The sequence below is a fragment of the Montipora foliosa genome, chromosome 13 (genome assembly GCF_036669935.1).
Source record: "Montipora foliosa isolate CH-2021 chromosome 13, ASM3666993v2, whole genome shotgun sequence".
In the NCBI taxonomy this organism is placed as follows: Eukaryota; Metazoa; Cnidaria; class Anthozoa; order Scleractinia; family Acroporidae; genus Montipora; species Montipora foliosa.
In genome coordinates, this window is record NC_090881.1 from 24,402,404 (window position 1) to 24,414,903 (window position 12,500).

The 12,500-nt window shown below is 40.8% G+C and overlaps 2 protein-coding genes across 4 annotated transcripts in view; one reads left to right on the forward strand and one right to left on the reverse strand.

Annotated features, from left to right (window-relative positions):
• The first annotated feature begins 748 nt into the window (after window positions 1-748).
• LOC137983677 (uncharacterized) lies at window positions 749-2,275 on the forward strand. Its single transcript, XM_068830840.1, has one exon. The coding sequence runs from the start codon at window positions 1,083-1,085 to the stop codon at window positions 1,887-1,889; it is 807 nt and encodes a 268-aa protein (XP_068686941.1). The 5' UTR covers window positions 749-1,082; the 3' UTR covers window positions 1,890-2,275.
• A 2,221-nt stretch (window positions 2,276-4,496) lies between these two features.
• The window catches only part of LOC137982282 (retinoic acid receptor RXR-alpha-B-like), a 19,248-nt gene continuing 11,244 nt past the window's right edge, over window positions 4,497-12,500 (reverse strand). For all 3 annotated transcript variants that reach the window (XM_068829358.1, XM_068829359.1, XM_068829360.1), the window contains 3 exons: window positions 10,505-10,980; window positions 9,194-9,820; window positions 4,497-7,711 (listed from right to left, as the gene is read on the reverse strand). In XM_068829358.1, coding sequence (XP_068685459.1) covers window positions 7,476-7,711; window positions 9,194-9,820; window positions 10,505-10,976 — 1,335 coding nt within the window. In that variant the 5' untranslated portion in view covers window positions 10,977-10,980 and the 3' untranslated portion in view covers window positions 4,497-7,475. The remainder of the gene's footprint in view (window positions 7,712-9,193; window positions 9,821-10,504; window positions 10,981-12,500) is intronic.

Consider the following 12,500-nt stretch of genomic DNA (forward strand, 5'->3'; position numbering starts at 1 on the left):
CATCGCTCTAAAAATTCTTTTGCAGCTAAAACACGTTACCAAAACTTGTTTAGTTGCAAAGGTTATGACTGAATTTCCCTCTGAGTTGATACCAAAGAGAGAAATTCCTTTTGAAATATAAAGATCAAAGTGTAAATTTCCCGATTACCGTTGTTCGTTTCTAAATTGAAACGCATCTGCTCTGTGATATTTCTGTCTATAAATTAATTTCTTTATTTTTTGTTCAGAAAAAAAGACGCATTTCACGGTGACTTTATGAAATATGTAAATGCTTTCTATTGTAATATCTGTAATGTGCGTCATCTTTTCCAGACAGAATCGTTTAGTGGTTTTCTCACCGCTCATATAAATTGTAATCTCAGGAAAATGAAACGAAAATCATCTCGGTAATTAGATTTGTAAACTTTAAGTTAGGACCACTAAAACAAATATTTAGCTTGTTTTAGGTAACGAAGAAAACTGTTCCAAAACATTATGAAACTGATCGCTTTGGGGTGAAAAATAGAAACTTTTTATTCTCTATTTCGTGTGCGAGAAGAAATTAAGGATTTGAGAAGTGGCGTCAGGTTTGTTTTAGTAAAAAAAGCCAGATGTTTTTTAAACCACAAAAGAGAGATTACCATCGCTCTAAATCAGGTTTTAAGACCGCATTTACCTAAATAAACGCAAATGATGTATCGTAAAGACTAAATGGTATGGCTTTTTAAAGTTTAAATACATGAGCTATTAAGACTTTGAACCTGACTCGGGAAATAACTGTGTAATTGTTTAAATTGCTTTAGTTTGATTTACCTAACGTAATTCGTTTTTGAAAGAGATACTGATTTTATTCGATTTCCCCGTAGGTAAGAAATATGGCTCTGTTAAAACCCAGACACCTGTTTCGGCAGTGACGGTCAACTGGCCGCACGCGTGGGGCAATCTTTCGCACCTTTGTTTAGCTTATAACAGCAGGAATTGATCTTATATAAACCGCGCTTACCAATTTTTGCGGACAATTTTGAGTCTTACGAAGAATCAGTTCGACTTCTCCACTTTAAAAGGTGGAGCGATCAGGTCAAATATCGTGAGTTGTTAGCATTATGTCGAAAAATCGCGTTCTTCTGTGGACGGCTCCGAGATGCGTCTCGACGGCGTTTGAGAGATCAATCATGACTCTCAAGAACTCCAAAATTTTACACGAACCGTTCTCTGTAGCTTTTTATTTTGGCCCCGAGAGGCAGAGTCCGCGATATGCATCCCAAGAGGTCAATCAGCAAGCAACATATCGCAGTATCAGCGAGCTGCTTCAAAAGGAGTACGACGGAAGAGATTTCCTCTTCTCAAAGGAGATGGCTTACTGCTTGGAAAACAAGTTTCACCTCTTCACACAAGAGGGCTTTAAAAACTTTAAGCATTCCTTTCTGATCCGCCATCCACTAAGGGCAGTTTACTCCCTTTACAAAGCCTCTACAAACCCGAAGCTTACGGGATGGGATTACTTTGATCCCGCAGAAGCAGGTTTCCGACAGATGGCCGAGCTTTACGAATTCGTTGAGCGAAACATTCACAGAGATCCTGTTGTTGTCGACGCAGATGATCTACTGGATTCTCCTAACGAAGTCCTAAAGGGCTATTGTGAGGCAGTGGGGTTGGAATATGAGGAGAACATGACTTCCTGGGAGCCTGGGCCGATACCAGAATGGGATGTCTGGGCTGGATGGCACGAGGACGCATTGAAAAGTTCAGGATTTAAAGCAAGGGACAACAAAAATAGAAATCGGCCCTGTGCAGCTTTCGACATTGAGGATCTTCCGCCTCAAGTAGCTTCTGTTGTGGAAGATTGTATGCCATACTATGAAGCCCTGCGCGAAAAGAGAATTAGGCCAAAGAACAATGAGCTATATTGACTGTGCAAAAATGAAAGATACTTTAAAATCAACTTCAGTAAGAAGACATTACATCGTGCAAGGGTTGGTTGATCGAAGCCTGGTTAGCGCAAACAGTTGGTTAAGAGGTCTGGACGGTATCAAAACCTATAGGTTTCCATGGTATCTAACGCTCGTTAGCGCTAACCATGCTTCGAGCAACCTGGGCCAGAAAAATAGTGTTCATTGGCCTCCATTTCAATGATTGCCAAGCCTTTCGTCCTCAGATTAAAAAAAACTTGAACACCTTGTGACGGAAAATATAACTTTGAGTGGAAAATACCGAGCAACAGCATTAATTTTAGGCCAGCTGGTTTAACTAGTTTGTAATACGAAATAAACAGCACTGCTGGAAGCTTAAGTATAATTCAGAACATTTAAATGAGGTAGCTTTGTTTTAGATGTCCCAGTGCGCAATTTGCGCGCGCAATTTGCGTTCCATTTTGGCGGTTTTTGTACCCTGACATGTGATCACTAAGCTTTAAAAGGCCCATTTACTGACCAGCTCTTAGCTGGTTTGGTCGGTTGAGTTGGTAGAGCAAGTGTAGCACAATTTCATGTTCATGGGTGGCCTGCAGAGCAGGCGTTTTTTGACTAACGCTCGTTGAAAGTGGTTTTCGACAAACTTTGGTTGAAAGGCCGCCATACTGGGAGTCCACCAAGAAAAGACAAACTCACAGTCCTCTCCCCTGAAACAACCCTAACCCTTCATTAATGCGAACCCAAGGCCTAAAAACTATTATTTAGGTTTAAGGTTACATTAGGAAAGGGGTAGGGTTGTTCTGGTGATGGAAGGACAGTGACCTGTAAAAAATACCTGCCTATTCGCGATTCCCCGGCGTTCGAGCCTGGATTTTCTCAGGCTTCCTTTGCAACTGCAAAAATTGTTCAACTAACTGCCATGATCTTTCCACTTTTCATTTCTTCTATTGGTGGAGTTGATTTCGAGATAACATTAGTTAAGTCCAATCGGTGGTTAGAGTTTCTACGGAACCGAAAGCAAGCACATGCAAACCCCGCCTTAAGCCCCATTTACACGAGCAATTTTTCCTTGACAAGTCCACTTGTCAAGGAAAACTTGCTGACTGTACACACTAGCAAGTTTTCCTTGACAAGTTTTCCTTGACAAGTTTTCCTTGGTAGTGTAAATGAAAAATATGACAAGTTTTCCTTGTCACATTTTCCTTGTTGTCCATCTACACGAGCAAATTTCAGACTTGACAATTTTTCCTTGTCAAGGAAAAGCTAGCACGCCAGATTTTCCTTGACAAGGAAAATTTGTCCACTATTCCCCATCTACACGAGCAATTTTTCCTTGTCAAGGAAAACTTGTCAAGGAAAAATTGCTCGTGTAAATGGGGCTTTAGCTTGGTTTCCTCCTTCAATTAATTTGAAGGCGTGGTAAGGTGACGTCTCTAGTGTATTTTTTCAAAAGTGAATTCCTGAAATACCAATTACAATTCCACAGTCTTAATTTCGAGAGACAATGTTCAGGCCATCTTCAATACTAGGCCGGAGTGGGTTTTCTACTAACTATGGTTTTGCATGGATTTTTGCATGCTCTTTTGAATAGTTATGGAGACTGGGGCGAGCTCTTGGTAGGAATTCCATATATGGTAAATAATTTGTACCTATTCTTCTGGGCCCGGTTGTTCAAAAGCCGATTAACGCTAATCCCAGATTAACAATTAACCATGCAGTTTATTTCTCCGCTCCCAAATGCTGTTCAACGCTGATTTTCGACAAAACTTTTCATTAGAAGAACTCAATCTTGAAAGGCAAAAACAAGCAAAAGAAACTTTCACCAAAAAGTTGAAAACGTGAAACAGAGGTTTACGCTAATCCTGGGTTAAGTTAATCGGCTTTCGAGCAACCGGTGGGCCCGGCTGTTCGAAACCAGGATTGGCGTAAACTTTTGTTTCACGTTTTCAACTTTTCGGTGAAAGTTTCTTTTTGTTTTTTAAGATTGACTTATTCTAATGTAAAGCTTGCCGAATGTCAGCGTTGAACAGCATTTTGGAGCACAGAAATAAGCTCCTTGGTTAATTTTTAATCTGGGATTAGCGTTAATCAGCTTTGAACAACCGGGCCCTGTTGGTTAGTTAGTTCTTAGGGATGTTTGAACGCAGGCTAGAATAGGTATGGGTCGCGTTATATTAACAGAGGATTCTTTTGCCTTGTTCCCAAGGAGCGACCGAGATGATCCACTCCAGAAACGAGGTACGCAAAAATTTGTTTCCATTTTCCCCACGTCGAAGAGACAAGACAACAACACGACCAGGGCCCGGTTCCTCAAAAGCCGATTAACGCTAATCCCAGATTAAAAACTAACCAAGCATTTTATTTCTCTACTGCCAAATGCTGTTCAACGCAGATTTTTGGCAGAACTTTACATGAGAAGACGTCAATTTTGAAAAACAAAAATAAGCAAAAGAAACTTTCCACAAAAAGTCGAAAACATGAAACAAAAGTTTACGCTAATCCTGGATTAAGTTAATCGGCTTTCGAGGAACCGGGCCGAGGTTAGCCGGATGCTTTCCACAACAAAAACGACAACGGAGTAGTAAAGAGAACCACAAAAGCTTACTGTTCAATATTCCAATAGTTATCACTCAGTGACTCTTGTTTATTACTTATCATTCCTTAAAAGATACTGGTTTCAAAGGGGTAATCCCAATGCTGATTATAACTCTTAGAGAGACTGTTCTCTTTTTCATAACTTTTCGAGCACCCTATTGCATGCATTGTACTCGTCTTTGGCCGGATTCGTCACGCAATTATCTTGCATGGTCATGCAATGTTAAGTCACACAATGCTTGACAGCTCATCAAACTGATCGAAAGTTTCAAAGTAAAATAATAAATTAGGCCCCAAAAATGCTCCGGCTCAAGATGTTAATGATCCAATATGGTACTCGAGATCATAAAACTATAATACAACTGGTTAAAAGATAAAATTTACCTCGACAGTTCCTAAGGGGAACCCAAATTCCCCAAATCCAAGATCTCATAACACTAGGAATGACATATTTATGTTCTTTTGTGAAGTTCACACACATTTTCTTCAACAAAAGAATATAATTCACCACGAAAGGGATTTCTGGCCCATCTCATTACACTGATATGATATAACTCCCCTCAAAAGGTACGACTGCCCACTGTAAACTAAAAATGTTACATCACGTTTGGACGACCTCTTGTCATCATTGCCGAATTCTTATCGTTCATTGTTTTTCAAAATCGATCTCATCACTTTCGACTAGGCCAAAAATTTTCCCCTTCATTTTTCTGTTCACATTTTAATTTAAAAGTCATCTTTGCCCCCTCGAAAGAAAAAAAACTTTTCTTGCTTCTACTGAAGGTGTTTCGAGGTAATACCACGTTTAAAAGGCTCTTTGAGCATTAAGTCAAAATAAACAAAACGTGGTTAAAATACCCATCTATATAATCAACACTACTTCCTTAACTTTGAACAACGATATAGTTTTATTGGTTCAAGTAAAATCTTTAACTTTTTCTTTATCACTTCGTACCAAAGACACTAACATTTGATTGACTACATATTCGTGAATAAGATTTTGCTCGGCAACGTACAGAACGATTTTTTTAAACTCGTGTCTCATGCGATACGGACGAGTGACGTTCAGTTAAGATGATGTGATCTTGACTGATAATACGCCATTTATCGGCTTGCAATGGGCCATTTCCAAGTTGCTGTTTGTCTCGGTTTCGAAGCGAGTCTTGGTGCTCAACTATTGTAAGGGAAACGAGTTTGATTCGCATAAGAATACGCAACTAATTTCCACTTGAATGGTTGTGTACCAGGACTCGCTTTGAAACTGAGGCATGCAGCAACTCGGAAATGGGCTATTCTGCCCAATACTACCTTGTTTCGAAAGGACCAGTCACTGAACATAATAGGGACCTTTAGATCGGAGGACGAGGACAATTACGAGAACGGGTTTTCCGTTCTGAGCACGCGCACTTCAAAAAATGTCCGCCTCCAAACCTTACGCGCATGCTCAGTATGGAAAACTCGTACTCGTAGTCGCCCTCCCCCTCCCCTACACCATTAATCAGCTACCGTAATCAAGACATCAACATGAGCAGGCAAAGGTAACCAGTTTAACTGGCTTCAAACACGTTTTTTATGAATAACTGATACTGGGAAGTGTTTTCTTAAAACACAGTACAGGGAGACACCCTCTATTAACTATGGTTAAAACTGATGAAGACATAGCAGCTACGAGGCGAGGGTTTCTTTTCTGCTTTGATAAGCGAGCTAAAGCGAGTGGTACCTTTTAACACACAAAACCTGTTTTAACTTTGTTTTTGTATAATATCACAGTAAGCTCAACAACGAACATATTTAAGCTTTTGACCTGCACTTGAAAACTTGACCTTTTTTAAGATTTATTCTAAAATTATGGTTGTGAATTTAAGATTTCCTTTGGCTTTCACCAGAAGGGAGGCTAGTATTGCCATTCTGTTCTGGAAAGAAGTTTGGGACATCGCGGGAAAGGACGCTTTTAGAAAACAGAACCTTTTGTTTCCGGTTACTGATGAAAAATGAAGTAGAATTAACATAGGACACCCAGTCATTGCTGGAGGTTTCTCTGCCAAGGTCATGGGAACGAGGTAGAGCAGAGAATGCCTGTTCTTGGTTTGCACCCACGTGACGAGAAGGCCATGTTGGTGTACAAAACAATAGAAAATGGCCCCACAATTTTTGTATAATAATAGAGTCAAATTCCCAAAAAAACATTTTGCTGCATTGTTCTGTACACCAACATGGCCGCCGTGAGGTCAGATGCAGAATATACAGATCGAGAGGGGGGATACCCATAACCTTCCTTTGTTCGTGACAGTTCTCTGGGAACCCAAGTGAGTAGTACACAATTCCCAACCTCGCCGGATTAAATTGCGCAGTTTTTGGAAAGAAAAGAAAGCCCTCGTTTACAGCGCGACTTCAACGTTTCTGATAAATGCTACACGAGCAGTCCCACTTTAGAGCGGTTTTCAATTGAGTGTCGAAAGTAATTAGATAATTACTTTGGTTTATGATTACTTTACTCAGTAATTGGTTCAAAGTTCTCGCGCCATTTTTTCAACCAATCAGAAGTGAAACCAAAACCAATCGTGGCTCACGCGTGCACATTTTCCCGTGCTTTTTGTCGGCTACGTGTAATTACTTCGAGTTTTCATTGGTTTGCCGGATTGTCTCAGTCCTTTTTGATTGGCCAAAGTAATAAAGAAAAGGAAAGAAAAGGAACTTTATTTAAGTGTCTAGTCGTTCTTGCGCTGAAGGGCTAATTGGGGACACTGTAAACTGAAATTAACAATGAAAGTAAATCAAGTCAAATGTTACTTTGGTTTTGGTTTTACGACACTCAATTAAAACTCGCTCTAAAACAAACCATTAGATAGATGTCTTATAACTTTCATAATCTCTGAAACATGCACATCAACGTTTGTCCCAGTCAGGCACGATTGGGAATCTTTTGTCACGCTATCCATCCTTTCTTGCAGTACACATCACGGGTTATTGATTGTCACGCAGTCGCTAATTTTACTCCAAGAGCTCGGCCACTAGCGGTGGCATGTCTAACTTACCAAAAAACTCAAGTGTGACATAATTTTCCAGCGCTTTCTCGCTAAACATACGCAGAGTTGGAAGGCAAAGGAGAAGCTTTCCAAGTCGGTTTGGTTTGTGGGGGTACAGCGTGGCCGCATAGTCACGCAAGTAGCTGTTCACTGTGGCTTGAAGTTCCTCGACTTTTCCTTTGTTCTTAAGCTCGGGTGTATCTGGAAAAAAAACAACCCAACAATCATTTTAGTCAATCTCGAGGCCCTTCCTTTTCTCTTGAATGAGGTCAACAACTAGGGAAAAGCAACGACCACTACGAGGAGGACGGAGAAAATTGTAACAATAACAATAGTTTGTAGAGAGATGTATTTTTCTGATAGTGACTCGAACATACCCGGAAAAAATCCTAATGCCCCTTTGAAGGAGTCGAACCTACGGCCTTCCGATTACCAGTTCCGCTGGGGGAAACGGGGATCGCAAGTGACTGGGAATCGTGAGAGATATATAGGGATCGGAAATCACTTGCGATTCTCCAAAGAAAGAGTTTGCTTGCAAGGTAATTTATAGGTACATTTGATGTCTACAAATTTCTCAGCCGAGACCAATATGAGAACTTTCAAAAGGCTAAGACCATTTATTCCGAATTGAAAGGGAAGACCGCGCGATTCTTCGTGCGATTTCCCCATTTCATCTATCAACAACTTTTATCCAGGTTACAGCACTTTACCTTCTATCATATTTGTTACGTTTCCTTAGATTTTGCGTGTTATTTTATCATCATCACAGCCTGCGAAGCAAGCGTTTCCGTTGGGTTTCACAAGAGAGAACTTTGCGAAACTTTCCCCCTCCCTACTCTCTTCATTTTTGCCTTTTTACTCTGTCAAAACATCGAAAAATCCTGCTTCTCAATATTTCTCAGGGGCACTCAACCAGAATATAGTTCAAAACCACTTAAACATAGCATTTTAAAACCTATTTTAGTATTTAAACGATAGATATAGGCATATTTTTATCTCCTAAACATTTTTCCATTCATTCTGAATGGAATGAATGGAAAAACATTTTTCATCTGTTCGTATTTCCTAGCTGAAAGTCTAGTAATCCGAAAATTATAGGGATCAAAACTTACCTTTTCGAAAATTCCTGTCAGTAAAAAGGCTCCCGAAAATTCTAGGTGACCTTTTTAGGGTAAAAATCCATTAAAAATGGGCAATTATACCATTTTTTAGATGTTGGAAAATCCTAGGACAGGCAGGCAACCAAGAAATTTTACAACAAATGCTCCGAAAATTCTAGATCTCAAATCGTCTTCCGAACAGATATTTTCCGAAAACTGACGTTGGGTGCCCCTGATATCTCTTCTGTTCCCAACGGAAACGCTTGCTACGCAGGATATATTCATCATATCTTTACTTGCCCTAGGATTTTAGGAAAAAGACTGCATGCTGTCTGCCATTTTTGTTTGGACTGTGCGGCTCTTTGTTGCATGTGGTTACTATAGCATCTTAATTGGGCCTTGAGCTAATCACAATCGATGTTATTTTATCACCATCATCATCATAGCCTGCAAAGCAAGCGTTTCCGTTGGTTTCACGGGAGAGAACTTTGACCAAACTTTCCCCCTCCCCACTTTCTTCATTTTCGCCCTCGTCACCTGTGCATTTATACTAAATATGATTAGCATAAAAGAGTCCACACACCTGGGCAAAGTAAGACAAGCGCAGACAAACAAGCAAACTCGTTCGAATCTAAATTCAAGCTGCGTAATTTGTCGCTAAACTCTAGCGTAGCATCCACAAGGTCCTCTGTCCATCCCAGAGCCACAACATCTTTCTTCTCCAGGATAACACGCTGGCTAAACCTCACTGACATGGGGTCGCACGCAACGGATCTGTATGCCAAACGGAAAACATTCAGATCCATAAAGCAGGCCTTGAGTAGGCACACTTGATCTTCAAGATCGAGCTCCCTAAATCCTGGCACACACTTGGCCCACTGAATGACGTACTGGAGCTCTTGATAAGCCAATTCCATGAGTTTATTCACGTCTTTTTCCCCCGGGGTTTTTGAACTCTCGATAGTATGGCCGGCAATGTCGGGAATCAAGGTCACGTGTTCTCGGATCTTTGCAATGAAAGCCATGACATCTTCTCTGTTGCTTGGCGACTCTGAGGGGTGACATGCCCCACTATCCGCATAATCATCCTCGTTTGCGACGCCGTTTGTGGTCGTTTCGTCCCGAGAGGGCCGTTGTGGCTTTTTAGGGCGATGATCCTGGAGAGAACGGTGTCGGTGTCTTCCCCCTGGTGTTCGGTCCTCTCGCACCGCTAAAAGACAACCGAACTGTGAGATGATGGGAATCGTCTGAATGAACCTTGATATTCCCACAATCATTACTCCACTCAAGCACAAAATCCACTTTACACAAGCATAAAAAATATGGTAAGGCCAAAATGTCTTGTACGGATGCTTAATTTAAGAAGCCTTCTGTCCCGGAGAGAAGGCTTCTTAAATTAAGGAACGGCGTTCCTTTTAAGCGTTAAAACTATAAAAAGCGGATGTACGGGACGATCAATGCCCCAAATTTGTCGCAGGCAGTGACGTACTCAAGACCTTTTTTTTAAACCACAGCTTACGCACCATATATACAGATACAGATCAACAGCAACATAAAGCTATCTCTTTTCAAGTTCACCATAACGGAAGACCCGATTGTCCGAAAAGACGTCTCCAAATACTAAAAGAACTCGGCCTGGGAAAGGCTCATCTCTGACAAGTAGCAAACACCAAGGGTCCGACGCGCCCTCATTCCAAAAAGAGGTGTTTTTGAAGGTTTCAATATAAAGAGCCAGGTTACTATAAGGTTTCAGGCCTTAAAACATCGTAGGCGTTGTTGGGATGTGTAGGAAATAATGGAACCAGAAATAAGCACGGAAAGGTTCCGGGGGATATAGAAGCGCATGCTCAATAAGCCACAAACTAAAAAAGGAAACAACACAAATAAAACCCACCTTCTTTAAGCATTCCCTGTGCCACACACTTCTGAAACCGGCAATACTGACAGCGGTTTCTGTTGATCTGATTCACCTCACAGTTTCCTCCTCCCTTGCAAGTGTACTCTAAATGTTTCTGCACTGTGCGCTTGAAGAATCCTTTACAGCCTTCACATGTAAACACACCATAATGGTAACCAGTGGCCTTATCGTTGCATACAACACACTCGGTTGTGACACTGGCCGCGTGGGATTGGTTTGATGCTGCGCTGTTTTCACTGCCCTCCTCGCTCTCTATTGACAATCGTTGTTTTGACGTCGCTTCCGCCGCGGAAGATGTAGAACTGCTGGAGGATTTTCGCGAGAATTTACAAGACTGGAGATCTTCTCTATCACGATCATCTGCTTCAGTCTTCGAGAGGGTTATATCCATAAAAACGTCCGCTAAGTCGCTGGAGGTTGAATCGAACGGCCTCGACGAACCCTCCATGAAACTGCAAATATAAACAGTAAAAAAAACGTTTTAACTGACCCTCCAACCGAAGTTCAAAATAGGCCTTTGTCGATATATTAAAATTCAGCTTGAAAGAGAGGTTTAGAAGACAAAGACAAAGGAAAAGATATGCAAATATTTTTCACATTCATTCCAACGTGTTTCTATTGTTTTTGTTCTCACTGCCTCACTATCAAGCTGAATATTTGATATTTCGAAAATGGCCTATTAACACTTAAGTGTCGTCCACCGGTGTCTAAAGCATCCTTCTTAATAGAAACAGCCCCAAATTTCCTGTTGGAAGCCGCGAGTTGCCAATATCCGTTTCCATGGTCATTTTGACAGCCTACGTGTACGGCCACACGTAGGCTATTAATGAGAGCGCTCTCAGTTTAATCGAGTATCGAGAAATCAAAACCGAAGCAATTCCTTTTTACCCATGACAACAGATGCATACAACCCAATTAAGCAATACGAACTCGCAGCAAATTTGTGTACACGTTGGTTAGCGCGGGAAAATGCAAGTCAGAATTATGCCTTTGGTCTCTTTCGTGACTGGTTTTGAACTTGCGCAAGATCGTCTTAGCCAATTAAATTAAGTACACGTTGATAAGTGACACGACACGTGACGTTACGCACTGTGCAAAGCTATCACTAAAAAGCGCCCAGCGTCCAGGCCTGGATGAATCTGCGTATAATATAATAAAGAATGTACCACTTCAGGAACTGCCACCCAACAACCAATTTGGTCTCTCTCATTTGAATCGAATCGAAAATTGTTTTGATGTATTTCCTGATGGAAATAATGTTGTTCCATGGTATTTCACAGTAGTCTCTGTTAAATCCACCTTGCGGTGCATGCACAGATTACAAAATCGGGGAAAACTCCCTGAATTTTTAAATATCTTCGGATATTCAAAGATTAAACTGCCTTTTCTCCGTAAAAAGTGATCTAATATGCGAAACAATTTTTTCTACTTTCTCGTTGTCTGCTCCGTCTCATCCTATGCCTGAGAAACGTGAGGCAAAAGTGTATTTTACCATTGGTATAGGATTCAATGAAGTCAAATCAATGGTGGAAGTTGCATGCATTTCAAACATTTAAGTGATGACCAATCAATGCGATCAGATGTTCAGTTTGTTACAACATTTCATATCATCCAAAGCATGTCCCCATGGAATGGTTCTGTCTCTTCAACCAAACGAATTAGGGCTTTGAACAAATATTGAAGCACACAACGCCATTCCCAGTTGTATCTCTTATGTTTTCTACAAAAACAATGGAGTACCGTGTTCTGTTGCGTTTTCTGAGAAAATGCAACAAAATACGGTCCGGTTGCGGATAAGCTCCATCAATTCTCAACTTCCCTTCCAACGACGCGAGAAAACACAAAAGAATATTAAAGGGGCTAGGTCACGCAATTTTAGGCAATTTCAGCATTGATGAAATGGTCATAGAATTAACTGAAATTACAAAATAACGGCTCAAAACTATAGAAGAACTCAAACAAAACACAGGAA

Excerpts from the sequence above, each read along its gene's own strand:
- LOC137983677 (XM_068830840.1), top strand. The coding sequence starts at position 1,083 with ATGTCGAAAAATCGCGTTCTTCTGTGGACGGCTCCGAGATGCGTCTCG.